Source organism: Rattus rattus, chromosome 15 (assembly GCF_011064425.1).
Source record: "Rattus rattus isolate New Zealand chromosome 15, Rrattus_CSIRO_v1, whole genome shotgun sequence".
Classification (NCBI taxonomy): Eukaryota; Metazoa; Chordata; class Mammalia; order Rodentia; family Muridae; genus Rattus; species Rattus rattus.
Window position 1 is genome coordinate 71,636,223 of NC_046168.1, and position 27,292 is coordinate 71,663,514.

Here is a 27,292-nt window from a genome sequence, read left to right on the forward strand (position 1 = left end):
CATATATATCTCACATGTGGAGCAGGCCCTGAAAGGCCATTCCTTCAGTCTCTGCCCTGAATTTTGCCTCCCCCTCCTCTCCTATGGATATTTTTGTTCCACTTTTTGAGAACAGGTGAAACATTTTGGTCATCCTTCTTGAGTTTCACATGGTCTGGGTTGCGTCTTGGGTAATTCGAGCATTTGGGCTAATGCCCATTTATCAATGAGTGCATACCATGTGTGTTTTTCTGTGATTGGGTTACCTCACTCAGGATGATATTTTCTAGTTCCATCCATTTGCCTGTGAATTACATGAATTTTTTTTTGATAGCTGAGTAGTACTCCATTGTGTACCTCTACCGCATTTTCTGTATCTATTCCTCTAGTGAAGGGCATCTGGGTTCTTTCCAGCTTCTCGCTATTATAAATAAGGCTGCTATGAACATAGTGGAACATGTGTACTTGTTGTATGCTGCAGCATCTTTTTGGTATATGCCCAGGAGAGGTATAGCTGGGTCCTCAGTTAGTGCAATGTCCAATTTTCTGAGGAAACTCCAGATTAACTTCCAGAGAGATTGTACCAGTTTGCAATTCCACCAACAATGGAGGAGCGTCCTTCTTTCTCCACATCCTCGCCAGCATCTACTGTCACCTGAGTATTTCGTCTTAGACATACTGATTGGTGTAAGGTGTAATCTCAGGGTTGTTTTGATTTGCATTTCCTTGATGACTAAGGATGTCAAACATTTCTTTAGGTGCTTCTCAGACATTCGACATTCCTCACCTGTGAGTACTTTGTTTAGCTCTGTACCCCATCTTTTTCTGTACCCCATTTTTAATAGGGTTATTTGTTTTCCTGCAGTCTAACTTCTTGAGTTCTTTGTATATTTTGGATATGAGCCCTCGATAGGATGTAGGATTGGTAAAGAACTTTTCCCAATCTGTTGGTTGCCATTTTGTCCTAATGACAGTGTCTTTTGCCTTACAGAACCTTTGCAGGGTCATAAGGTCCCATTTGTCAATTCTTGCTCTTACAGCATAAGCCATTGGTGTTCTGTTCAGGAAATTTTCCCCAGTGCCCACGTGTTCGATATTCTTCCCCACTTTTTCTTCTATTAGTTTGAGAGTATCTGGTTTGAGGTGGAGGTTCTTGATCCACTTGGACTTAAGCTTTATACAGGGTGATAAGAATGTATTGATGTGCATTCTTCTACATGCTGACCTCCAGTGGAACCAGCACCATTTGTTGAGAATGCTATCTTTTTCCATTGGATGGTTTTGGCGCCTTTGTAAAAGATGAAGTGACCATGGGTGTGGGGGCTCATTTCTGGGTCTTCAATTCTATTACACTGATCGATCTTCCTATCTTTGTACCAATACCATACAGTTTTTATTACTATTGCTCTGTAATACTACTTGGGGTCAGAAATGGTGATTCCTCCAGAAGTTCTTTTATTGTTGAGGAGAGTTTTAGCTATCCTGAGTTTTTTGTTAAACCAAATGGATTTGCAAATTGTTCTTTCTAACTCTATGAAGAATTGAATTTGAATTTTTATGAGGATTGCATTGAATCTATAGATTGCTTATGGTAAAATGGCAATTTTTACTATATTCCTGCCAATCCATGAGCATGGGAGATCTTTCCATCTTCTGAGATCTTCAATTTCTTTCTTCAGAGACTTGAAATTCTTTTTTTTAAAGGCTTTTTAAGCTTTTTTTTTAATTGAGAAAGTTGGCTAAGGACTTAAAAGAGTGTTCATTCTGTTTAATGTTATGAATGCCATTGCTGATCTTAGTGAAATAACATATAGGAAATTGTTATTTGATCAGGGGAATAATTTATAAAAAGTACACAACACAATTTTAAATATCATTCCTCTGGGAACAATTACTAGCTAAGGTACATAAATTGTGTCTCTGAGGCCTAAGTCTTTGAATATCAGTTAATAAAAATTCTTTTGCTTTTTTTTTTTTTTTTTTATTAACTTGAGTATTTCTTATATACATTTCGAGTGTTATTCCTTTCCCGGTTTCCGGGCAAACATCCCCTTCCTCCCCCCTTCCTTATGGGTGTTCCCTCCCCACCCTCCCCCATTGCCGCCCCCCCCCTGACAGTCTAGTTCACTGGGGGTTCAGTCTTAGCAGGACCCAGGGCTTCCCCTTCCACTGGTGATCTTACTAGGATATTCATTGCTACCTATGAGGTCAGAGTCCAGGGTCAGTCCATGTATAGTCTTTAGGTAGTGGCTTAGTCCCTGGAAGCTCTGGTTGCTTGGCATTGTTGTACATATGGGGTCTCAAGCCCTTCAAGCTCTTCCAGTTCTTTCTCTGATTCCTTCAACGGGGTCCTATTCTCAGTTCAGTGGTTTGCTGCTGGCATTCTCCTCTGTATTTGCTGTATTCTGGCTGTGTCTCTCAGGAGCGATCTATATCCGCCCCCTGCCGGTCTGCACTTCTTTGCTTCATCCATCTTGTCTAATTGGGTGGCTGTATATGTATGGGCCACATGTGGGCAGGCTCTGAATGGGTGTTCCTTCAGTCTCTGTTTTAATCTTTGCCTCTCTTCCCTGCCAAGGGTATTCTTGTTCCCTTTTTAAAGAAGGAGTGAAGCATTCACATTTTGATCATCCGTCTTGAGTTTCATTTGTTCTAGGCATCTAGGTAATTCAAGCATTTGGGCTAATAGCCACTTATCAATGAGTGCATACCATGTATGTCTTTCTGTGATTGGGTTAGCTCACTCAGGATGATATTTTCCAGTTCCAACCATTTGCCTACGAATTTCATAAAATCGTTGTTTTTGATAGCTGAGTAATATTCCATTGTGTAGATGTACCACATTTTCTGTATCCATTCCTCTGTTGAAGGGCATCTGGGTTCTTTCCAGCTTCTGGCTATTATAAATAAGGCTGCGATGAACATAGTGGAGCACGTGAGACTTGAAATTCTTATGATACAGATCTTTCACTTGCTTGGTTAAAGTCACAATGAGGTATTTTATATTCTTTGGGACTATTATGAAGGGTGTCGTTTCCCTAATTTCTTTCTCAGCCTTTTTACTCTTTGAGTGGAGGAAGGATATAGATTTGTTTGAGTTAATTTTATACCCAGTCACTTTGCTGAAGTTGTTTATCAGTTTAAGTAGTTCTCTGGTGGAGCTTTTGGAGTCACGTAAGTATACTCTCATATTACCTGCAAATAGTGATATTTTGAATTTTTCCTTTCCAATTTGTATCTCTTTGACCTCATTTCCTTGTCTGATTGTTCTGGCTAGGACTTCGAGAATTACATTGAATAAGTAGGGAGAGAGTGGGCAGCCTTGTCTAGAACCTGATTTTAGTGGGATTGCTTCAAGTTTCTCTCCATTTAGTTTAATGTTAGCTACTGGTTTGCTGTATATGGTTTTTACTATATTTAGATATGGGCCTTGAATTCCTGTTCTTTCCATCATGAAGGCTGTTGAATTTTGTCAAATGCTTTCTCAGCATCTAATGAGATGATCATGTGGTTTTTACCTTTGGGTTTGTTTATATAATGGATTACATTGATGGTTTTCCATATATTGAGCTATTGCTGCATACCTGGGATGAAGCCTACTTGATCATGGTGGATGATTGTTTTGATGTGTTCTTGGATTTAGTTTGTAAGAATTTTTTGAGTATTTTTGTGTCGATATTCATAAGTAGTCTAAAGTTCTCATTCTTTGTTGGGTCCTTGTGTGGTTTAGGTATAAGAGTAATTGTGGCTTCAGAGAAGGAATTCGGTAGCACTCTATCGGTTTCTAGTTTGTGGAATAGTGTGGATAGTATTGGTATGAGGTCTTCTATCTTCATAGAATTCTATCTGATAGAATTCTGCACTGAACCCATCTGGTCCTGGGCTCTTTTTGGTTGGGAGACTTTTTATGACAGCTTCCATTTCTTTAGGAATATGGGATTTTTTTAGATGGTTTATCTGTTCCTGATTTAACTTTAGTACCTGGTATTTGTCTAGAAAATTGTCCATTTCCTCTAGATTTTCAAGTTGTGAGGAATATAGGCTTTTGTAGTAGGATCTGAGGATTTTCTGAATTTCCTCTGATTCTGTTGTTATGTCTCCCTTTTCGTTTCTCATTTTCTTATTTGTACACACTCTCTGTGCCGTGTGGTTAGTCTAGCTAAGGGTTTATCTGTCTTGTTGATTTTCTCAAAGAACCAGGTTTTGGTTCTGTTGATGCATTGTATAGTCCTTTTTGTTTCTACTTGTTTGATTTCAGCCCTGAGTTTGATTACTTCCTGCCTTCTACTCCTCCTGAATGTATTTGCTTCTTTTTGTTCTAGAGATTTTAGGTGTGCTTTCAAGCTGCTGATGTATGCTCTCTCCTGGTTCTTTCTGCAGGCACTCAGAGCTATGAGTTTTCCTCTTAGCATAGCTTTCATTGTGTCCTGTAAGTTTGGGTACGTTGTACCTTCATTTTCATTTTATTCAAATAAGTCTTTAATTTCTTTTCTGTTTTTTTTTATTTCTTCTTTGACCAAGATATCATTGAGTAGAGCACCATTCAACTTCCAAGTATATGTGGGCTCTCTGTCATTATTGTTGTTATTAAAGACCAGTCTTAATCTGTGGTGATCTGATAGGATGCGTGGAATTATTTCTATCTTTCTGTTTCTGTCGAGGCCTGTTTTGTTACAGATTATATGGTCAATTTTGGAGAAGGTAACATCAGGTGGTGAGAAGAAGGTATATCCTTTTGTTTTAGATTGGGATGTTATATAAATATCCATTAAGTCTATTTGGTTCATAACTTCTGTTAGTCTTTCTATGACTCTGTATAATTTCTGTTTCCATGATCTATCTATTGATGAGAGTGGGGTATTGAATTCTCCTAGTATTATTGTGTGAGGTGCAATGTGTGTTTGAGCTTTAGTAAGGTTTCTTTTATAAGTGTAGGTGCCCTTGTATTTGGAGCATAGATATTTAGGATTGAGAGCTCATCTTGGTAGATTTTTTTTCTTTTATGAATATGAAGTGTCCTTTCTCATCTTTTTGATGACTTTTGGCTGAATTTATTCTATGCTGGAATGGCTACTCCAGCTTGCTGCTTTGGACTGGAAAAGTGGTTTTCCAGCCTTTTACTCTGAGGTAGTGTCTGTCTTTGTCTCTGAGGTGTGTTTCCTGTAGGCAGCAAAATGCTGGGTCCTTTTTACTTATCCAGTCTGTTACTCTATGTCATTATTGGTGAACTGACTCCATCAATGTTGAAAGATATTAAGCGACAGTGATTATTGCTTCCTGTTATTTTCGTATTTGGAGGTGGAATTACGTTTGTGTGTTTCTCTTCTGGTTTTGTTGCAAGGAGATTACGTTCTTGCTTTTTCTAGGGTATAGTTTCCCTCCTTGTGTTGGGTTTTTGCATTTATTACCCTTTGTAGAGTTGGATTTGTAGAAATATATTGTGTAAATTTGGTTTTGTCATGGAATATCTTGGTTTCTCCATCTATGTTACTTGAGAGTTTTGCTGGATATAGTAGCCTGGGCTAGCATTTGTATTCTCTTAGGGTCTGTATGACATCTGTCCAGGATCTTCTGGCTTTCATAGTCTCTGGCAAAAAGTCTGGTGTGATTCTGATAGGTCTGCCTTTATATGTTACTTGACATTTTTCCCTTACTGTTTTTAATATTCTTTCTTTGTTTTGTGCATTTGGGGTTTTAACTATTATGTGACAGGAGGAATTTCTTTTCTCGTTCAATCTATTTGGAGTTCTGTATGCTTCTTGTGTGTTTATGGGCATCTCTTTCTTTAGGTTCGGGAAGTTTTCTTCTATAATTTTGTTGAATATATTTACTGGTCCTTTAAGGTGGGAATCTTCTCTCTTTTCTATACCTATTATGCTTATGTTTGATGTTCTCATTGTGTCCTGGATTTCCTGTATGTTTTGGGCTAGTAGATTTATCTGTTTTACATTATCTTTGACAGTTGTGTCAATGTTTTCTATGTTATCTTCTGTTGTCTCCCTTTGTGCTTTCTTTATTGTTTCTATTTCTGTTTTAACTCCTGGATGGTTTGTTCATTTCCTTCTCCTCTTTAGTTGTGTTTCCCTGTAATTCTTTTTTTTATATCTTTATTAACTTGAGTATTAATTATTAACATTTCAATTGTTATTCCCCTTCCCAGATTCCGGGCCAACATATCCCTAGCCCCTCCCCCTCCCCTTCTAAATGGGTGTTCTCCTCCCCATCCTTCCCCTATTACCACCCTCCCGACAACAATCATGTTCACTGGGGGTTCAGTCATGGCAGGACCAAGGTCTTCCCCTTCCACTGGTGCTCTTACTAGGCTATTCATTTTTACCTATGCAGTTGGAACACAGGATCAGTCCATGTATAGTCTTTGGGTAGTGGCTTAGTCCCTGGAAGCTCTGGTTGGTTGGCATTGTTGTTCATATGGGGTATCGAGCCCCATCAAGCTAATCCAGGCCTTCCTCTGATTCCTTCAACAGGGGTCCCGTTCTCAGTTCAAAGGTTTGCTGCTGGCATTCCCCTATGGTTTTGCTGTATTCTGGATGAGTCTCTCAGGAGAGATCTACATCTGGTTCCTGCTGGCCTGCACTTCTTTGCTTCATCCATCTTGTCTAATTGGGTGGCTGTATATGTATGGGCCACATGTGGGGCAGGCTCTGAATGGGTGTTTCTTCGGCCTTTGTTCAAAACTTTGCCTCCCTATTCCCTCCCAAGGGTATTCTTGTTCCCCTTTTAAAGAAGGGGTGAAGCCTTTCCATTTTGGTCATCCCTCTTGAGTTTCATGTGTTCTGTGCATCCAGGGCAATTCAAGCATCTGGGGTAATATCCACTTATCAATGAGTGCATACCATGTATGTTTTTCTGTGATTGGGTTACCTCACTCAGGATGATATTTTCCAGTCCATCCATTTGCCTATGAATTTCATAAAGTTATTGTTTTTGATAGCTGAGTAATATTCCATTGTGTAGATGTACCATATTTTCTGCAGGCATTCCTCTGTTGAAGGGCATCTGGGTTCTTTCCAGCTTCTGATTATTATAAACAAGGCTGCTATGAACATAGTGGAGCATGTGTCTTTGTTATATGTTGGGGCATCTTTTGGGTATAAGCCCAAGAGAGGTATAGCTGGGTCCTCCAGTAGTTGAATGTCCAATTTTCTGAGGAACCTCCAGACTGATTTCCAGAATGGTTGTACCAGTCTGCAATCCCATCAACAATGGAAGAGTGTTCCTCTTTCTCCACATCCTCGCCAGCATTTGCTGTCACCTGAGTTTTTTTATCTCAGCCATTCTCACTGGTATGAGGTGAAATCACAGGGTTGTTTCGATTTGCATTTCCCTTATTACTAAATGTTGAACATTTCTTTAGGTGTTTCTCAGCCATTCGACATTCCTCAGCTGTGAATTCTTAGTTTAGTTCTGACCCCCCCTCTTTTTTTGGACCATTCCTGATTATTTTATCTTTTTTTTTTATTAACTTGAGTATTTCTTATTTACATTTTGAATATTATTCCCTTTCCTGGTTTCCAGGCCAATATCCCCCTCTCTCCTCCCCTCCCATTCTATACGGGTGTTCCCCTTCCCATCTTCCCCCCATTGCTGCCCTACCCCCAACAATTACGTTCACCCAGGGATCAGTCTTGGCAGGACCAAGGGCTTCCCCTTCCACTGGTGCTCTTACTAGGCCATTCATAGCTACCTATGAGGTTGGAGCCCAGGGTCAGTCCATGTATAGTCTTTGGGTAGTGGCTTAGTCCCTGGAAGCTCTGGTTGGTTGGCATTGTTGTTCATATGGGGTCTCGAACCCCTTCAAGCTCTTTCAGTCCTTTCTAAGATTCCTTCAACGGGGGTCCCGTTCTCAGTTCAGTGGTTTGCTGCTGGCATTCGCCTATGTATTTGCTGTATTCTTGCTCTGTCTCTCAGGAGAGATCTACATCCGGTTCCTGTTGGCCTGCACTTCTTTGCTTCATCCATCTTGTCTAATTGGGTGGCTGTATATGTATGGGCCACCTGTGGGACAGGTCCTGAATGGGTGTTCCTTCTGCCACTGTTTTAATCTTTGCCTCCCTATTCCCTGCCAAGGGTATTCTTGTTCCCCTTCTAAAGAAGGAGTGAAGCATTCGCATTTTGATCATCTGTCTTGAGTTTCATGTGTTCTGTGCATCTAGGGCAATTCAAGCATTTGGGCTAATAGCCACTTATCAATGAGTGCATACCATGTGTTGAACCCCATTTTTTAATAGGGTTATTTGTCTCCCTGCGGTCTAACTTCTTGAGTTCTTTTTATATTTTGGATATAAGACCTCTATCTCTTGTAGGATTGGTAAAGATCTTTTCCCAATCTGTTGGTTACCATTTTGTCCTAACCACAGTGTCCTTTGCCTTACAGAAGCTTTGCAGTTTTATGAGATCTCATTTGTCGATTCTTGATCTTAGAGCATAAGCCATTGGTGTTTTGTTCAGGAAATTTTCTCCACTGCCCATGTGTTCGAGATGCTTCCCCACTTTTTCTTCTATTAGTTTGAGTGTATCTGGTTTGATGTGGAGGTCCTTGATCCACTTGGACTTAAGCTTTGTACAGGGTAATAAGCATGGATTGATCTGCATTCTTCAACATGTTGACCTCCAGTTGAACCAGCACCATTTGCTGAAAATGCTATCTTTTTTCCATTGGATAGTTTTGGCTCCTTTGTCAAAAACCAAGTGACCATGGTGTGTGGGTTCATTTCTGGGTCTTCAATTCTATTCCACTGGTCTATCTGTCTGTCTCTGTACCACTACCATGCAGTTTTTTATCACTATTGCTCTGTAATACTCCTTGAGTTTAGGGATACTGATTCCCCATGAAGTCCTTTTATTGTTGAGGATAGTTTTAGCTATCCTGGGTTTTTTGTTATTCCAGATGAATTTGCAAATTGTTCTGTCTAACTCTTGGAAGAATTGGATTGGTATTTTTATGGGGATTGCATTGAATCTGTAGATCACTTTTGTTAAAATGGCCAGTTTTCTTGTATTAATCCTGCCAATCCATGAGTATGGGAGATCTTTCCATCTTCTGAAGTCTTCAATTTCTTCTTTCAGATGCTTGAAGCTCTTATTGTACAGATCTTTCACTTGCTTAGTTAAAGTCACACCAAGGTATTTTATATCATTTGAGACTATTATGAAGGGTGTCGTTTCCTTATTTTCTTTCTCGGCTTGTTTCTCTTTTGTGTAGTGGAAGGTTACTGATTTATTTGAGTTTATTTTATAGACAGCCACTTTTCTGAAGGTGTTTATCAGGTTTAGTAGTTCTCTAGTGGAACTTTTGGGATCACTTAGATATACTATCATTTCATCTGCAAATCGTGATATTTTGACTTCTTTCCCAATCTGAATCCCATTGATCTCCTTTTGTTGTCCAATTGCTCTGGCTAGAACTTCAAGAACTGTATTGAATAAGTAGGGAGAGAGTGGGCAGCCTTGTATAGTCCCTGATTCTAGTGGCATTGCTTCAAGTTTCTCTCCATTTAGTTTAATGTTAGCAACTGGTTAGCCGTATATGGCTTTTAGTATGTTTAGGTAAGGGCCTTGTGTTCCTATTCTTTCCAGGACTTTTATCATGAAGGGGTGTTGAATTTTGTCAAATGCTTTCTCAGCATCTAATGAAATGATCATGTGGTTTTGTTCTTTCAGTTTGTTTATATTATGGATCACGTTTATGGCTTTCCATATATTAAACCATCCCTGCATGCCTGGGATGAAATCTACTTGATCATGGTGGATGATTGTTTTGATGTGCTCTTGGATTCAGTTTGCCAGAATTTTATTGAGTATTTTTGCATCGATATTCATAAGGGAAATTGGTCTAAAGTTCTCTTTCTTTGTTGGGTCTTGGTGTGGTTTAGGTATAAGAGTAATTGTGGCTTCATAGAAGGAATTCAGTAGTTCTCCATCTGTTTCAATTTTGTGGAATAGTTTGGATAGTAGTATGAGGTCTTCTATGAAGGTCTGATAGAATTCTGCACTGAACCCATCTCGACCTGGGCTCTTTTTGGTTGGGAGAACTTTAATGACTGCTTCTATTTCCTTAAGAGTTATGGGGTTGTTTAACTGGTTTATCTGTTCCTGATTTAACATTGGTACCTGGTATCTGTCTAAGAAATTGTCCATTTTCTACAGGTTTTTAAGTTTTGTTGAATATAGGCTTTTGTAAGTAGGATCTCATGATTTTTTGAATTTCCACTGATTCTGTAGTTATGTCTCCCTTTTCATTTCTGATTTTGTTAATTTGGACACACTTCTGTGTCTTCTTGTTATTCTAGCTAAGGGTTTATCTATCTTGTACATTTTTCTCAAAGAACCAACGTTTGTTTCTGTTGATTCTTTGTATGGTCCTTTTTGTTTCTACTTTCAGGTCTGAGTTGCTTATTTCCTGCCTTCTACTCCTTCTGAGTGTATTTTCTTCTTTTTGTTTTAGAGCTTTTAGGTGTGCTGTCAAGCTGCTGACATATGCTCTCTCCTGTTTCTTTCTGCAGGCACTCAGAGCTATGAGTTTTCCTCTTAGCACAGCTTTCATTGTGTCCCATAAATTTGGGAATGTTGTACCTTCATTTTCACTAAATTCTAAGAAGTCTTTAATTTCTTTCTTTCTTTCTTCCTTGACCAGGTTATCATTGAGTAGAGCATTGGTCAACCTCCATGTATATGTGGGCGTTCTTCCCTTATTGTTATTGAAGACCAGCTTTAGCCCATGTGGTCTGATAGGACGCATGGGATTATTTCTATCTTTCTGTGTCTGTTGTGGCCTGTTTTGTGACCAATCATATGGTCAATATTGGAGAAAGTACCATGAGGTGCTGAGAAGAATGTATATCCTTTCGCTTTAGGATAGAATGTTCTATAAATATCTGTTAAGTCCATTTGGTTCATGACTTCTCTTAGTCTGTCTATGTCTCTGTTTAATTTCTGTTTCCAGGATATGTCCACTGATGAGAGTGGGGTGTTGAAATCTCCTACTATTATTGTGTGAGGTGCAATGTGTGTTTTGAGCTTTAGTAAGGTTTCTTTTACGTATGTAGGTGCCCTTGTATTTGGAGCATAGATATTTAGACTGAGAGTTCATCTTGATGGATTTTTTTCTTTGATGAATAAGAAGTGTCCTTCCTTATCTTTTTTGATGACTTTTAGTTGAAAATTGATTTTATTTGATATTAGAATGGCTACTCCAGCTTGCTTCTTCCGACCATTTGCTTGGAAAGTTCTTTTCCAGCCTTTCATTCTGAGGTAGTGTCTGTCTTTGTCTCTGAGGTGTGTTTCCTGTAGGCAGCAGAATGCAGGGTCCTCGTTGCATATCCAGTTTGTTAATCTATGTCTTTTTATTGGGGAGTTGAGGCCATTGATGTTGAGAGATATTAAGGAATAGTGATTATTGCTTCCTGTTGTATTCATATTTGGATGTGAGATTATGTTTGTGTGCTTTTCTTCTCTTTGTTTTGTTGCCATACGATTGGTTTCTTGCTTTTTCTAGGGTGTAGCTCGCCTCCTTATGTTGGGCTTTACCATTTATTATCCATTGTATTGCTGGATTTGCAGAAAGATATTGTGTAAATTTGGTTTTGTCATAGAATATCTTGGTTTCTCCATCTACGTTAATTGAGAGTTTTGCAGGACACAATAACCTGGGATGGCATTGTTTTCTCTTAGGGTCTGTATGACATCTGTCCAGGATCTTTTGGCTTTCATAGTCTCTGGCAAGAAGTCTTCTGTAATTCTGATAGGTCTGCCTTTATATGTTACTTGACCTTTTTCTCTTACTGCTTTTTTTTTCTTTTTTCTTTTTTTCGGAGCTGGGGACTGAAACCAGGGCCTTCCACTTGCTAGGCAAGCGCTCTACCACTGAGCTAAATCCCCAACCCCTCCCTTACTCCTTTTAATATTCTTTCTTTATTTTGTGCATTTGGTGTTTTGACTATTATGTGACTGGAGGATTTTCTTTTCTGGGCCAATCTATTTGGAGTTCTGTAGGCTTCTTGTATGTTTACGGGCATCTATTTCTTTAGATTAGGGAAGTTTTCTTCTATGATTTTATTGAAGGTATTTACTGGTCCTTTGAACTGGGAGTCTTCAGTCTCTTCTATACCTATTATTCTTAGGTTTGATCTTCTCATTGAGTCCTAGATTTCCTATACATTTTGGAACAGTAGCTTTTTCAGTTTTACATTATATTTGACAGTTGTGTCGATGATTTCTATGGAATCTTCTGCTCCTGAGATTCTCTCTTCTATCTCTTGTATTCTGTTGGTGATGCTTGTATCTATAGCTCCTTGTCTCTTCCTTTGGTTTTCTATATCCAGGGTTGTTTCCCTGTGTTCTTTCCTTATTGCTTCTATTTCCATTTTTAATTTCTTCAACTGTTTGATTGTGTTTTCTTGGAATTCTTTCAGGGATTTTTGTGATTCCTCTCTATAGGCTTCTACTTGTTTATTTATGTTTTCCTGAGTTTCTCTAAGAGAGTTCTTCATGTCTTTCTTGAAGTCCTTTATCATCATGATCAACTGTGAGTTCAGTTTTGCATTGGGTGATAAGTATGGATCAATTTGGATACTTTTACATATAGCCACACAGTTAGATCAGCACCATTTGTTGAGGGTGCTATCTTTGTTGCAGTGGGTATCCTTGGCTTCTATATAAAAAAATTCATGTGTCCATAGGTATGTGGATTTATGCTCATGTCTTCAATTTGATCCCTTTGATCAATGTGCCTGTTTTTTGTGCCAGTATCATGCTGTTTTTATTAAACTATAGTTTTACAGTAAAACTTGAAATCAAGGGTGGTGATAGCCCCAGCCCTTCTTTATTATTCATAATTGGTTTACATAGCTCTCTATTTTGTGTGTGAGGAGGTGAGTGAATGTGTATGTGTGTGCTTCTATATGAAGCTGGGAATTGTCTTTCAAAATCAGTGAAGAATTATGTTGAAATTTTGATGGGGATTGCATTGACTCTGTAGATTGATTTAGGTAGGATGTCCACTTTGCTGTATTAATCCTTTTGATCCATAAATATGAGACATCTTCCACCTTCAGGCATCTTCTTCAATTTCTTTCTTCAACGATTTAAAGTTTGTATCATACAAGTCCTTCTTGGTTAGAGGAACTTCAAGATATTTTTATTATTTGAGGCTATAGCAAAAGGTGTTGTTTCCAGGATTTATTCCTCAGACTGTCTGTTACTTGTCTTTAGCAGGGCTACTGATTTTTTGTGAGTTTGCTTTGTATCCTGCTACTTTACTGAAAGAGTTTATTAGCTGTAGGAGTTTCTTGGAGAAAAATTTTGAGTCACTTATGAATACTAACATGTCATCTTCAAATATAGATTCTTTGACTTCTTCCCTTTCTACTTGTATCCCCTGGATATAGTTTAGTTCTCCTATTTCTTTAGCTAAGACTTCAAGTGCTATATTGAATAGGTATGAAAAGAGTGGACAACATAATTCTAGTAGAATTGCTTTGAGTTTCTCTCCACTTAAGTTGATGTTGGCTATGGGATTGCTGTAAACTTCCTTTTTTTATGTTGATCGTATATCTCTGATCTCTCCAGGACTTTTATTATAAAGGGATGTTGAATTTTGTCATTGTCCCATTCTGATTCTAATGAGATGATTGTCTGAGTTTTGCCTTTCAGTCTGTTTGCATTATGGATTTCATTGACTGATTTTCATATGCTAAACCACCCCTACATCTCTGGTATGAAGCCTACTCGATTATGGTAGAATCTTTTTTTGTATGTTCTTGGATTCAGTCACAAGTACTTTATTGAGTATTTTTTCATCTATAAGGGAAATTGGTCTATAATTCCCTTTCCTTTTTCGTTCTTTGTGATTTGGCTATTAGGGTAAATAATTGTGGTCTCATAAGAAGAATTCAGCAAAATTCTGTTTTGTGTCATTCTTTGAGGAGTGTTGGCAATAACTATTCTTTGAAAGTCTGGTAGAATTCTATGCTAAACCTACCCCTGGGCATTTGTTTGTTTTGGGAGGCTTTTAATGACTTCTATTTTAGTAAGGGTTGTAGTTCTATGTAAATTGCTTATCTGGTCTTGATTTAACTTCGGTAAGTAGTAAGTACTGAGAAAGATATCCAATTCTTTTAGATTTTCCAATCTGGTAGAGCACAGGTTTTTAAAATATGTCCTTATGATTCTCTGGACTTCCTAAATGTCTGTTGTTATACCCACTTTTTAATTTCTATTTTTGTTCAATTGCATCATCTCTCTCTGCCTTCATAATTTGGATAAGGTTTGTCAATCTTATTGATTTTCTCAAAGAAACAATTCTGGTTTGGTTTTTTGTTTGTTTGCTTGTTTGTTTCTTGGTCCTCTATATATTTTTGTTTGTTTCTACTTTATTGACTTCAACTCTGAGTTTGATTATTTCTTGCTGCCTATGGCTTTGGGTGTCATTCCTTATTTTTTTGTCCTAAAATTTTCTAGTGTTTTAAGTTGCTATTATGGGATCTTTCCAATTTTTTTATGTAGGCAATTAGTAGTATAAACTTACCCCCTCAGCACTGCCTTATTGTGTCCTGTACATTTGTGTTTATTGTGTGTTCCTTTTTGTCCAACTCTAGAAAGACTTTGATTTCTTTCCTTTTTTTCCCGCACTGTTTGACAATTAACTTTTTGCAACTTTTCATTACAGATATACATTATTTAGAGAACACTCATACAATTTGTAAGTACATAATGAGGAATATAACCAGAAATAATACAATAATGTAGGTATTTCTTAGGCACAAGGCAATTTCTTCCAGATAATGCAAATGCTGTACAATATTTAAAGGAATAGAATGTATCATTTTGAAGAGATTTATAGTCTAAAAGTCTTCCAATTTACCATACTTTAATGTAATTACCACTTTCATTGATAAGCATTTTATGCTAATTTATACTAATTTATGAACATAATCTTTGAATAACAAAAGTAGATTTTAGGAAACACCAAGCTGATATTTTATTTTCTGTTTTATATTAATTTATGTGGCCTACAAGAATGGGAAGAATGGTTAAAATAGATCTGAGTTCAAAACATATCTTTTATGCTTGAATAATAATTACACATGTCAAGATACTTTTATTGGAATTCTGGAAACCAGGAGAAGAGTTGTAATTTTTTAAATGTATGTTTATTCTTTGTTTTATTTAGTATAGTGTTTGTGTGTGTGTGTGTGTGTGTGTGTGTGCTTGTATGTGTGTGTGTATATGTCTGTGTGTGCTTGTATGGGCTAGTGTGTTTGTGTGCTTGTGTGTGTGTGCTTGTGTGTGTGTGCGTGTGTGCGTGTGTGTGTGTGTGTGTGTGTGTGTATGTGTGCTGTGTGTGTGTGTTTGAGAGGTGAGCAGAAGAGAGCATCAGACCTAGAGCTGACAGCTGATATTACAGGTGAGTATCAGCAAATTCAGCCACCTTGGAAGAGTAGCAAGCCCTCTCACCCTCTAAGCCATCTTTCCAGCTATAGAGAAGACTAATATAATAGTATCCTGAGTTCAAAGAGGTAAGGCCTCAATTTCATTCTTAATTTCTGTCTTGACACACTTTTTGTTATTCAGCTTCTCTGAGTTTGTAAGTTTTCTGTGCTTCTATTGTTGCTGGTATGCAGCTTTAGCCTGTGGTGATCATATAGGATGCAGGGTGTTATCTAAGTTTTCTTGTATATTTTGGGACTTGTTTTCTCTCTGAATATGTGTCCAATTATGAAGAAAGTTTTATGAGATGCTAAGAATAAGGTCTATTCTTTTGGCTTTAGATGAAATGTTCTGTAAATACATTAGGTCCATTTGGATTATAATAGCAGTAAGTGCCATAGTTTCTGTTTATTTTGGTGTGGATTACAGGTGAGGGTAGGATATTAAAGTCTTCCACTATCAGTGTGGTTGTATTAATATGTGATTTAAGCTGTAGTAATTTTTTTATACACTTGAGTGCTCTTGTGTTTGGGGCATAGATGGTAAGAATGATAATGTCATCTTGAGGGTTATTGACTTTAACAAGTACATAGTGTTCTTTCCTACCTCTTCTAATTACTTTTTGTTTGAAGATTATCTAGTCAGATATAAAAATGTGCACACCAGCTTGTTTCTTAGGTGCACTGGCTCAGAATAAATTTTTCCAACCATTTACCTTGAGGTGATGTTAATATTTGTTGCTTGAATACAGCAAAAGTGTGGATCCTGTTTCACATCCACTCTCTTAGACCTTTTATTGGGGAATTCGGAGAGTTGATGTAGAGAAATATAAATAACCAATAATTTTTGATTCCTATCATTTTCTTGTTGTTGTTGCTAGTGATGGTAATTGTGGGGGGGCATGTTTCCCTTTTTTGACTTTACTGGTTTGAGATAATTTGTTCCCTGTGTTTTCTTGGATGTAGTTCTTTAGCTTGGAGTTTATTTTCTAGCACCTTTTGTAAGACTGGATTTGAAGAAAGAATAGAAGTTAAATTTGTTTTTACCATGGGATGTCTTTTTTTTTCCATCCAAGGTTATTGAACATTTGGCTGGGGCTGGCATTTTTAATCTTATATAGTCTTAAGCACATTTATCCAGTTCCTGCTGTCCAGTTTTCACTGATAAGTAAGGTGCAGTTCTAATACTTTATATGTGACTTGGACTTTCCCTTTTGTAGCTGTTAATAGTTTTTCTTTGTTCTGTAATTTAGTACTTTGAGTATTGTGCCGAGGGGACTTTCTTTTCTTGTTATATGTATTTGGAGTTCTGTGTGCTTTTTATACACTGATAGGCATCTCCATCTTTAGATTCGGGAAATTATCTTTTATGATTTTGTTGAAAAATTATCTCACTTTGACCTGAGTTTTTTTTTCCTTATCTTTTCCTATTATTCTTAGATTCTGTCTTTTCATGGTATCCTAGATTCCTTGGATGTTTTGTCCCAGGAACTTTTTAGACTTAAGATTTTCTGTGACGGATGTATCATTTCTTCTATTGTGTTCTCAGTGCCTGGGATTTTCTTTTCCACTTCTTGTATTCTGTTTGTGAGTCTTGCCTCTCTGGTTCCCGTTGAAGTTCCTAAATTTTTTATTTACAGATTTCCTTCAGTTTTTTTTCTTTCGTTTTTTTTTTTTAAGATGAACTCTTTTTTAAAGAATTGTTTACTTATGTATATGAGTATGTTGTAATTGTCTTCAGCACACCAGAAAGGGGCATCAAATCCCGTTACAGATGGTTGTGAGCCACCATGTGGTTGCTGGGAATTGAACTCAAGATCTCTGGAAGAACAGTCAGTGGTCTTGACATTTGAGCCATCTCTCCAGTCCCCTCAGTTTCCCTTATTGATTCTATTTTCACTTTCAGGATTTAAGTGGTTTTGTTCATTTTCTTCCACGTATTGCTGTGTTTTCATAGATTTCTTTAAGGAGTTTGTTTCCTCTTTAAGGACCTCTATTGCATTTATAAAGAGTACTTCAAGGTCTTGTACTTGTACTTTAACTACATTGTAATATTCAGGACCAGCTGTGGAGAGTTGCAGGACAGATTGTCCTGGCTGTTATTGTTTGTGGCTTTATGCTGGCAGCGAGGCAACTGGGATTGGGAAGATTAGAGTCCTAGGTGATGATAACAAATCTTGTCTTTGTTGAATAGGTGATTTATTCCTCAGTTTCTGTTTCCAGTTTCTGTTTCCTCTATGTTTTTTTTTAGGAGAATGTTGTGGTTGTTTCTTGCCACTTAGAAATCCTGATAGCTATGAGCACTGGGGATTCCAAGTAAAATCTGTTTTTGAGTACTGGGACATGAGACTTGGGATTAGATGGGCTTGAAGGGTTTTAGAAGACGGAGGAAAGCAGGGTGTTCCTCCAGGATGGGGGCAGAAAGTGAGAAGAAAATTCTGTAAGGAGCTGGGTATGAAAGTAGGGGATTGGACTTAGAGGAAAGGAGGAAGAAGTGAAGATCTACAGAAGAGAAAAAAACATATGCAATTAGCCTACCTACTTCCCTGGTCAGAACACCCTGTGTTCACAGGGAGTCCCTTTGCTGTTTCTTAATTTAACTAAGTTGACAATGAAAATCAGCCATCACAACCTCTGATACAGGGAATCATAAAGTCATATCTACAGATGAAGGAAATGAGTCTGTTCTAGTTATCACCAGTCTTCTGGGAGATGTGAAGTCAGTTCTCTACTTCCATTACAGGATAAATGGGAACAGATTGTTGGACAGGATTCCACCCTGGAGATCTTCCAACACATCACCCTGATGACCTTGGACACCATCATGAAGTGTGCCTTCAGTCAAGAGAGCAGTGTCCAGTTGGACAGGTGAGTAATACTGCTGAACTATAGAGTCTTTGGTCTTGCCAACTAGTGTGGCCTCATCTGAGAAGCAGATGGAACAGCTTAGATACTAACATCCACAAAACACAAGAATCTCTACCCTGCCTCAGATACACCACAGATTTCCAGACAGGTGGAAGCCTGAATGGCCATGCCATCTTCTAAAGACCTGGTGATTACAGGGGTTAGAACACAGAAACAACATGCATCCTAGTATTATCTCTGTCCAAATTAAGGGAATTATTGCTCTGTCTTTGTGTCTTATCTCCTTACCACTGTTCTGTACTTTTGTGTTCACAGAAAATACAAGTCCTACATCAAGGCAGTTGGGGACCTGAACTACCTCTCTTTTTTCCGTATACGGAACATCTTTCACCAGAATGACATCATCTATAGTCTGACCTCTAATGGCCGCAAGGCCCGCAGTGCCTGGCAACTTGCCCATGATTACACAGGTTCTGTCTGGTTCTTTTCTCTGCCCTCTTTTACCAGGGTCAGCCTAAATAGGCCCACCAAAATCTCTGAGGCTGAGACAGGTCTTTTGGCCCTCTAGAGAATGAAAGATGAATTCATCTGGGTACTTTCTTAGCACAAGGAAGCTAAGGTGTAGGATATGTAGTGATTACTTGAGGCATCACATTGGTGCTATTAAGTAAAATCATCCCAGCAAGATCCAAAAAGATCTTCTCTAGTTGTTATCCCGAGGGGCAGCCTAGTCTCTGTCAGGTGCGTTGGCTTCTCACAACTTAACCAACCCTGAGCCATATGCATCCCAGCCTCTAGGGGAGTAGAGGTCGGGAAAGAGGGCACATGGGCCTCTTAGGAATGGTGCTTTCATCTCTGCCTGGTATCTACTATGCTTGGACAGACCAAGTGATCAAATCAAGGAAGGCTCAACTTCAGGACGAGGAAGAGTTGGAAAAGGTTAAGCAGAAAAGACGATTGGATTTCCTGGACATCCTTCTGTTTGCCAGAGTGAGTGTAGGAAACCACATGAGAGACTTGAGACTTGGTCTAGAATCACAGAATAAAAAGAAAACATTACTTTCTCATCTGTGGCCTTATCCAGATAGAAAATGGAAGCAGCTTATCTGATAAGGACCTGCGTGCTGAAGTGGATACCTTCATGTTCGAGGGCCATGACACCACAGCTAGCGGTATCTCTTGGATCTTCTATGCTTTGGCCACAAATCCTGAACACCAGCAGAGATGCAGGAAGGAGATCCAGAGTCTCCTAGGAGATGGAGCTTCTATCACCTGGTGAGTGGGAGCTCAATATGGATGAGATTTCTGTCTTCTGTTAATGGGAAGCTCCTGGTTGTCCTAGCTCTGTGTGACTTTCAGATGGGCCTCGTTTCAGGGACGACCTGGACAAGATGCCCTATACCACCATGTGCATCAAGGAGGCTCTGAGGATCTACCCACCTGTACCATCTGTGAGCAGAATGCTCAGCACACCTGTCACCTTCCCGGATGGACGCTCTTTACCCAAAGGTATGGAGTCCCCAGACCATCTCAGCAGGGACAAAGAAGAAGGTTCTTCAGCAGTTTTGAACTAGTGAAATCTCTAATGGATTTCCCATGTCTTATCAGTAGTGTTGGAAGGAATTTTACTTTAAGTTAGAAGGCAGTGTGTGAAGTGCTTTACATACAGTTAGACTTCAGAAAAATCTCAGGAAATAAATGCCAATCTCTATATTGAACTTGAGCCTTTAGGCATTAGTTTCTAAATTATTACTCCATGCAAAATGTACTAGACAAGTGTTTGGAAGATATGTTTCTTTCTGTGGGTGAAGGCAAATGAGAAATTTCAGGAATTCATATGTCATGGATGAAACATATTCCATTGTCTGAGGATTCCTCAAGCTGATGGGAGAGCTCACCTGATAGTTCCGTATCATGGTAGAAAAATAACCACATAATCTATTATCATTGGGCATGATTTCCCCTTGTGCCACAGTGAAGCTGTGTGAACAAGAATAGGTAATCAGTTTGCTGAGGCTCCAGAATCTTATCTTAAAAATGGGCATACAATAGTTGCTTTTGGAAGCTGCCTGTGAATTTTGAGTGTGCCAGAGACTCAGGAAAGGCATTTGATGAAAGAGAGTTATTATTTACTTAATATAATAGTGATTCTCAAATGCTTTCTTTTTCTAACACCCAGGCTCATGGTTTTAGACAAGTAACTCACACTCAGTGCTTTACCTACTTCAGCCCATCCTACGTCTCTGTGATCAAAATGATGATTCCAGCATGCAGACCATGTGTGTGTGTGTGTGTGTGTGTGTGTGTGCATATTCTCTGCTGAATAAGGGAGCTAGTGCCCTACCCATCGGCATAACAAGTCTTTCTTTGTACCACTCACTCACAGGTATCACAGTCATGCTCTACATTTATGGCCTTCATCACAACCCAACTGTGTGGCCAAATCCAGAGGTAAAATGGGAGATGGGAGAAGGTCACGGGAAGATATCTCAGGACCAACACCCTCCCCAACTCTCACTCCTGATCATTTGGTTCCTTCATAAGTCAAAAGCAGGAGTTTGATTTCTGCTTACCCTGAATCTGGTATTCACACTGCAGGTGTTTGACCCTTATCGATTTGCACCAGAGTCTTCCCGACACAGCCACTCATTCCTGCCCTTCTCAGGAGGAGCAAGGTGAGGTGTTACATTTTGTGTAAGGAATGGAGACAAGGGTAGTCTCTGGGTACATATACAGTATCTGTGATTCCCTGGGTTCCTATGTGACATCTTCAGGTGCTTGCAGGTGGGGGTCATTTTCTGTGTCCCCCAAAAGAGTTGGTATTTAAGGGTGCATCTTGGGGATTTGACAGACTACACTTTGCATCAGTGTGTGCTTCTAACTTCAGTGTATGTTGAAATTTTCACCATTTCTAGAATATGCATCTTCATACTTAGGCTTTCTTGTGCAAACTGGCTCTCAGGCATTTGTTTCCCTCATCTTTTACATATGTTAAAGGATGAATGTATGTCTCCATTACTCTCAACACATCCTGCCACTTCTGTTTAATTTATCGATCAACAATGACTATAAAAACACTTTTTTGTGTTTTTAGAATTGTGTTGAAGCCATGTATGGAAAAGTTGAGAGCCCACTGTGGTAGGGTGGATACCAATGAGTCTGCTTCTATATAGTTTATTTTCTAGCCCAACAAAATTTCTACTGCATATTAATACGTCTGGAATCCCAATGAGCAAAATTTGGAGAGAAGTTTACACTGTAGGGCTGTGGTCCACTTACCAGCTTTGGAAATTGGGAAGAGTATATGAGACATAACCTTGCATAACATGTACTAATGTGTACACTAACAAACATGCCTGAAAGAGCTGTTGAGCTAGAAAGTTACAGTGCAGAGAGCTGCTCAGAAATGAGTAAAGGCTGAAGGTCTCAATCATCTTGTAGAATGCAAAATGCCAAGGAAGTAATGAAGACAAGGAATGCATTCTCTGTCCACAGTTCTGTGACTTCTACCATGCCAAATCAATTATCATAGAGCAGGCTGTGAGCATATTGTTTATCTAGGATAAGTTTACCTAGGGGTGAACACTTCCTCTTAGGGCTCAGTTAGAAATCGTGATGAGGTCATTGACAAATAGAAGAGAATCAGGTAGTTCAATTACCGTAAAAGGTTACCTTTTGTGTACTCTAATGAATTTTAATTTTTAAAATTAGTAAAATCCAAACACAAAAGTATTTATTAAATTTATTTTTCTTGGCCTAATTCCTATGCTGTAACAAAAGTGCCTCCAGTTCAGCAGCAAGAACAGAAAGCTCATCTACAGATCCAGCCACACCCGTAGGAAACAGATATCATTTCTTTCTTCTTTGATACTATCCTTTACTCACTGAGAAGTTAGTAGAATGATGGACATTCCTGACACTGTCCTAAGCCCTGGTCTGAGCTGTGGCCTCCATAGAAGCACACCAATATCACAGCTTGACAGAGGATGAGGAATAGCTGCTCATTTTTCTGAGCTTAAACATGTATGGGGGCGGGGGGTAAAGGGACAGAGACAGACAGAGATACAGTGAGGGACAGGGTGGGAGAGAGGCAGAGAGAAAGATGGAGAGAGGGGCAGAGAGAGAGAGACACAGAGACACACACAGAGAGATAGACAGAAAGAGAGTGTGTTTCTCCTCAGCCTCAACATTTGCTGATATAAGTATGGGCTGGAAAGGTAGGAGGTGGGGAGGCGATAACTTACAGGAAGTGTGACTGCAGCTGAGCCATCTAGACACCATCTTATTAGTTTGGTAGAATAGAAGGGTCAATATTAAGAGAGAGAGAATTGAGGGGAACCAGTGAAGTCCAGGCAGAAAACTGAGGGTGGTGGCATATAGGGGCTATACTGAAATAGAATTAAAGGCCTATAGGTCCTGTGGACTGAGGAGGAACTGGAGTCTGACCACTGAGTGGGAGGAGTTTGAGGACCCCTAACTTGGTATGTTTTCTAGGAACTTCTCTATTAGCATCTGACTCCTAGGTTAAAACCATATTGAATTTGCCCCCAAGACATTGATTCCTAAGAGTGTGATCCACCCCTCTTCATGTTGCCCTAAGCAGTAAAATTCCCACTGGTGGATAAGAAACTTAAGATGAGGAGTCAACTAGTCAAAGACTGCTACTAAGAGGGCTGGCTGGTCTGAACTGGATGATTCCTTGCCTCTCAAAGCAGGATTAGAGTCAGTCTCAGAATAGAGGGGTATTTGTAAAAGATTAAGACAGCAAGAAAGAACATGAAAGACAGGAGCCTAGCATATCTGTCCTCTGAGAGGCTCCACCCAGCAGCTCACTGAAACAGATGCAGAGACTCACAATCAGACATTGGATGGAGCTTGATTGAGGGCTCCAAAGGGCATAGGACCTCCACAGGAAGATCAATAGAGTCAACTAACCTAGACTCTTGTGGGTTCTCAGAAACTGAATCACCTACTGAAGAGCCTACACAGGCTGAAATGAGCCCCCCTTACACACATATGAGGCAGATGTGCAGCTCAGTCTTCACGTGGGTCCCACAACAACTGGAGCAGGGGCTATCCCTAAAGCTGTAGCCTGTCTGTGACATATGTTCCCCTAAGTAGACTGCCTTGTTTGGCCTCAATGGGAGAGGGTATGCCTAAGCCTACAGAGACTTGGTGTGCCAGAGTGGGCAAATACTGGGGGGCAGGGGCTCCAACCTCTCTGAGGAGAAGAAGTGGGGGATAAGAAGAGGGACTATGTTAGTAGAAACAGGAAGAGTGGCAGTGAATTAGGTGGTTATATGGAAGAGTTTGGAAAGAAAATAGGAAAGGGAGAAGGGTTGTAATTATAACCCCAAAGTAAAAAATGCAATAAAAGTAAAAGACAGCAAGAATTAAGGTCCAAGGTAGAAGTATACATGTGCGAATGACTTGTAAGGAAAGGGGTCAGGGTGAGACCCATAAAATATTGCCCTAGATGCCCCATTCTGTTAGGCACAGAGGACAATGCCTACACAGCTCACAATAGAACCTGAGGACTGTTATTGTTTTTTTTATCTTTATTAACTTTAGTACATCTTATTTACATTTCGATTGTTATTCCCCTTCCTGGTTTCTGGGCAAACATCCCCCTAACCCCTCTCCCTCTGTATGGGCTTCCCCTCCCTATCCTCCCCTCATTATCACCCTCCCCCCAACAATAACATTCACTGGGGGTTCAGTCTTGGCAGGACCAAGGGCTTCCCCTTCCTCTGGTGCTCTTACTAGGCTATTCATTGCTACCTATGAGGTTGGAGCCCAGGGTCAGTCCATGTATAGTCTTTGGGTAGTGGCTTAGTCCCTGGAAGCTCTGGTTGCTTGGCATTGTTGTTCATATGGGGTCTCGAGCCCCTTCAAGCTCTTCCAGTCCTTTCTCTGTTTCCTTCAACTGGGGTCCCCTTCTCAGTTCAGTGGTTTGCTGCTGGCATTCGCCTCTGTATTTGCTGTATTCTGGCTGTGTCTCTTGGGAGAGATCTACATCCGGTACCTGTCAGCATGCATTTCTTTGCTTCATCCATCTTGTCTAATTGGGTGGCTGTATATGTATGGGCCACATGTGGGGCAGGCTCTGAATGGGTGTTCCTTCTGCCTCTGTTCTAAACTTTGCCTCCCTATTCATGCCAAGGGTATTCTTGTCCCCCTTTTAAAGAAGGAGTGAAGCATTCGCATTTTGGACATCCTTCTTGATTTTCATGTGTTCTGTGCATCTAGAGTATCAAGCATTTGGGCTAATAGCCACTTATCAATGAGTGCATACCATGTATGTTTTTCTGTGATTGGGTTACCTCACTCAGGATGACATTTTCCAGTACCATCCATTTGCCTATGAATTTCGTAAAGTCATTGTTTTTGCTAGCTGAGTAATATTCCATTGTGTAGATGCACCACATTTTCTGTATCCATTCCTCTGTTGAAGGGCATCTGGGATCTTTCCAGCTTCTGGCTATTATAAATAAGAATGCTAAGAACAGAAAGCTCATCTACAGAATCAGCCACACCTGTGGGAAACAGACATAATTTCTTTCTTTTTTCATATTGTCCTTTACTCACTGAGAAGTTAGTAGAATGATCAATATTCCTAATACTGTTCTAAGTCCTGGACTGAGCTGTGGCCTCCAATGAAGTGCACCAATGGCACAACTTGACAGAGGATGAGGAATTGCTGCTCATTTTTCTGAGCTTGAGCATGTATGGTGGGGCGGGGGGAGGTAAGAGGACAGAGACATAGAGAGATACAGAGAGAGGGACAGGGTGGGAGAGAGACAGAAAGAGAGAAAGAGAGACACACAGAGAGAAGGACAGAGAGAATGTGTTTCTCCTCAGCCTCAACATTTGCTGAGATAAGTATGGGCTGGAATAGTAGGAGGTGGGGAGGGGATAACTTACAGGAGGTGTGATTGCAGCTGAGACATCTAGACACCATCCTATTAGTTTGGTAGAATAGAATGGTCAATATTAAGAGAGAGAGAAATGAGAGGAACCAGATAAGTCCAGGCAGAAAACTGAGGGTGGTGACATACAGGGGCTGTACTGAAATAGAATTAAAGGCCTATAGGTCCTGTGGACTGAGGAGGAACTGGAGTCTGACCACTGAGTGGGAGGAGTTTGAGGACCCCTAGCCCATATGTTTTCTAGGAATTTCTCCATTGGCATATGACTCCTAGGTTAGAACCATATTGACTTTGCCCCCAAGACAATGATTCCTAAGAGTGTGATCCACCCCTCCCCATGTTGTCCTGAGCACTGTGGATGAGAAACTCTTAAGATAGGGGTCAACTAGTCAAAGAATGCTACTAAGAGGGCTGGTTGGTCTGAACTGGATGATTCCTTGCCTCTCAAAGCAGGATTAGAGCCAGTCGTAGAATACAGGGGGAATTGTGAAAGATAAAGACAGCAATAAAGGACATTAATGACAGGAGCCTAGCATATCTGTCCTCTGAGAGGCTCCACCCAGCAGCTCACTGAAACAGATGCAGAGACTCATAATCAAACATTGGATGGAGCTTGATTGAGGGCTCCAAAGGGCATAGGACCTCCACAGGAAGATCAACAGAGTCAACTAACCTGGACCCTTGGGGGCTCTCAAAAACTGAACCACCTACTGAAGAGCCTACACAGGCTGAAATGAACCCCCTTACACACATATGAGGCAGATGTGCAGTTCAGTCTTCACGTGGGTCCCACAACAACTGGAGCAGGGGCTATCCCTAAAGCTGTAGCCTGTCTGTGACATATGTTCCCCTAAGTAGACTGCCTTGTTTGGCCTCAATGGGAGAGGGTATGCCTAAGCCTACAGAGACTTGGTGTGCCAGAGTAGGGAGATACTGGGGGGCAGGGGCTCAAACCTCTCTGAGAAGTGGGGGATAAGAAGAGGGACTATGTGAGGAGAAACAAGAAGAGTGGCAGTGATTAGGTGGTTATATGGAAGAGTTTGGAAAGAAGATAGGAAAGGGAGAAGGGTTGTAATTATAACCCCAAAGTAAAAAAGACAATAAAAGAAAAGGACAGCAAGAATTAAGGTCCAAGGGAGAGGTATGTATATATGTGCAATTGACTTGTAAGGAAAGGGGTCAAGGTGAGACCTATAAAAGATTGTCCTAGATGCCCCATTCTGTTAGGCACAGAGGACAATGCCTACACAGTTCACAATAGAACCTGAGGACAGTTATTTTATTGCACCTTTCTGACCTAGGAACTGCATTGGGAAACAGTTTGCCATGAATGAACTGAAGGTGGCCGTGGCCCTGACCCTGCTCCGCTTTGAGCTGCTGCCAGATCCCACCAGGATCCCAATCCCCATACCAAGACTTGTGTTGAAGTCCAAGAATGGGATCTACCTGCGTCTCAAAAAGCTCCAATAATCTTCACAGCACAAGACAGCTCCAAGAGCATGCTGTCTGCCATTTGTCTTTCTGTCACTCACTCTTGTCCCCACCCCCATCTGCTCACATCTCATTCTTTCTTCTCACCTTGTTCACCTCCACCCACCTTCTGCTGTGCTTCCGGTCTCCTTGTCTGTCAGTCTTTCTATCTCAACTTCTGGAATTTCTACCAGCTTTTCTCTCTACTTGTCCCCTACCTGACTTCATGTTTGACCTTTGACCTTAATGATCTCCCTAAATTACACCCTGACTTGTTTTCTGCATATTTCCTTCCATTCTACTGTTTGCCTATGCTGAAATGTGCCCTATAATTCTAGATATCAGGTATTTTTTATGATTTCGTTAGAATAAAGCTAAGGTCATTGCAGTACCATTGCCCTTGGTTATTTCTGTGCCTCTTTTACCTTTTCCATCACCTATAGCTGCATTCCTAGGTTGCAAAAGCCCATCTGAGTGTTAAAATCCAACACCATCTTTAAGCATCTCTTATTCTGTCTCTAGGTCATCTCTCCATCTTGTCAATGTGTATGTATACTTTGTGCATAAAGTGGTAATACTGGTCATGTTCTTGATTCTGAC

The 27,292-nt window shown here is 40.0% G+C and overlaps 1 protein-coding gene across 3 annotated transcripts in view; it reads left to right on the forward strand.

The window, feature by feature from the left end:
* LOC116884798 (cytochrome P450 4A12) overlaps nt 1-26,692 on the forward strand; it is a 34,350-nt gene extending 7,658 nt beyond the window's left edge. For 2 of the 3 annotated variants that reach the window (XM_032886033.1, XM_032886032.1), the window contains 8 exons: nt 18,169-18,293; nt 18,609-18,763; nt 19,177-19,283; nt 19,378-19,568; nt 19,669-19,802; nt 20,680-20,744; nt 20,892-20,968; nt 26,524-26,692. In XM_032886033.1, coding sequence (XP_032741924.1) covers nt 18,169-18,293; nt 18,609-18,763; nt 19,177-19,283; nt 19,378-19,568; nt 19,669-19,802; nt 20,680-20,744; nt 20,892-20,968; nt 26,524-26,692 — 1,023 coding nt within the window. Of the gene's footprint in view, nt 1-18,168; nt 18,294-18,608; nt 18,764-19,176; nt 19,284-19,377; nt 19,569-19,668; nt 19,803-20,679; nt 20,746-20,891; nt 20,969-26,523 lie in introns of all 3 variants that reach the window. The other variant, XM_032886034.1, reaches the window with a different exon arrangement.
* The last annotated feature ends 600 nt before the right edge of the window (nt 26,693-27,292 follow it).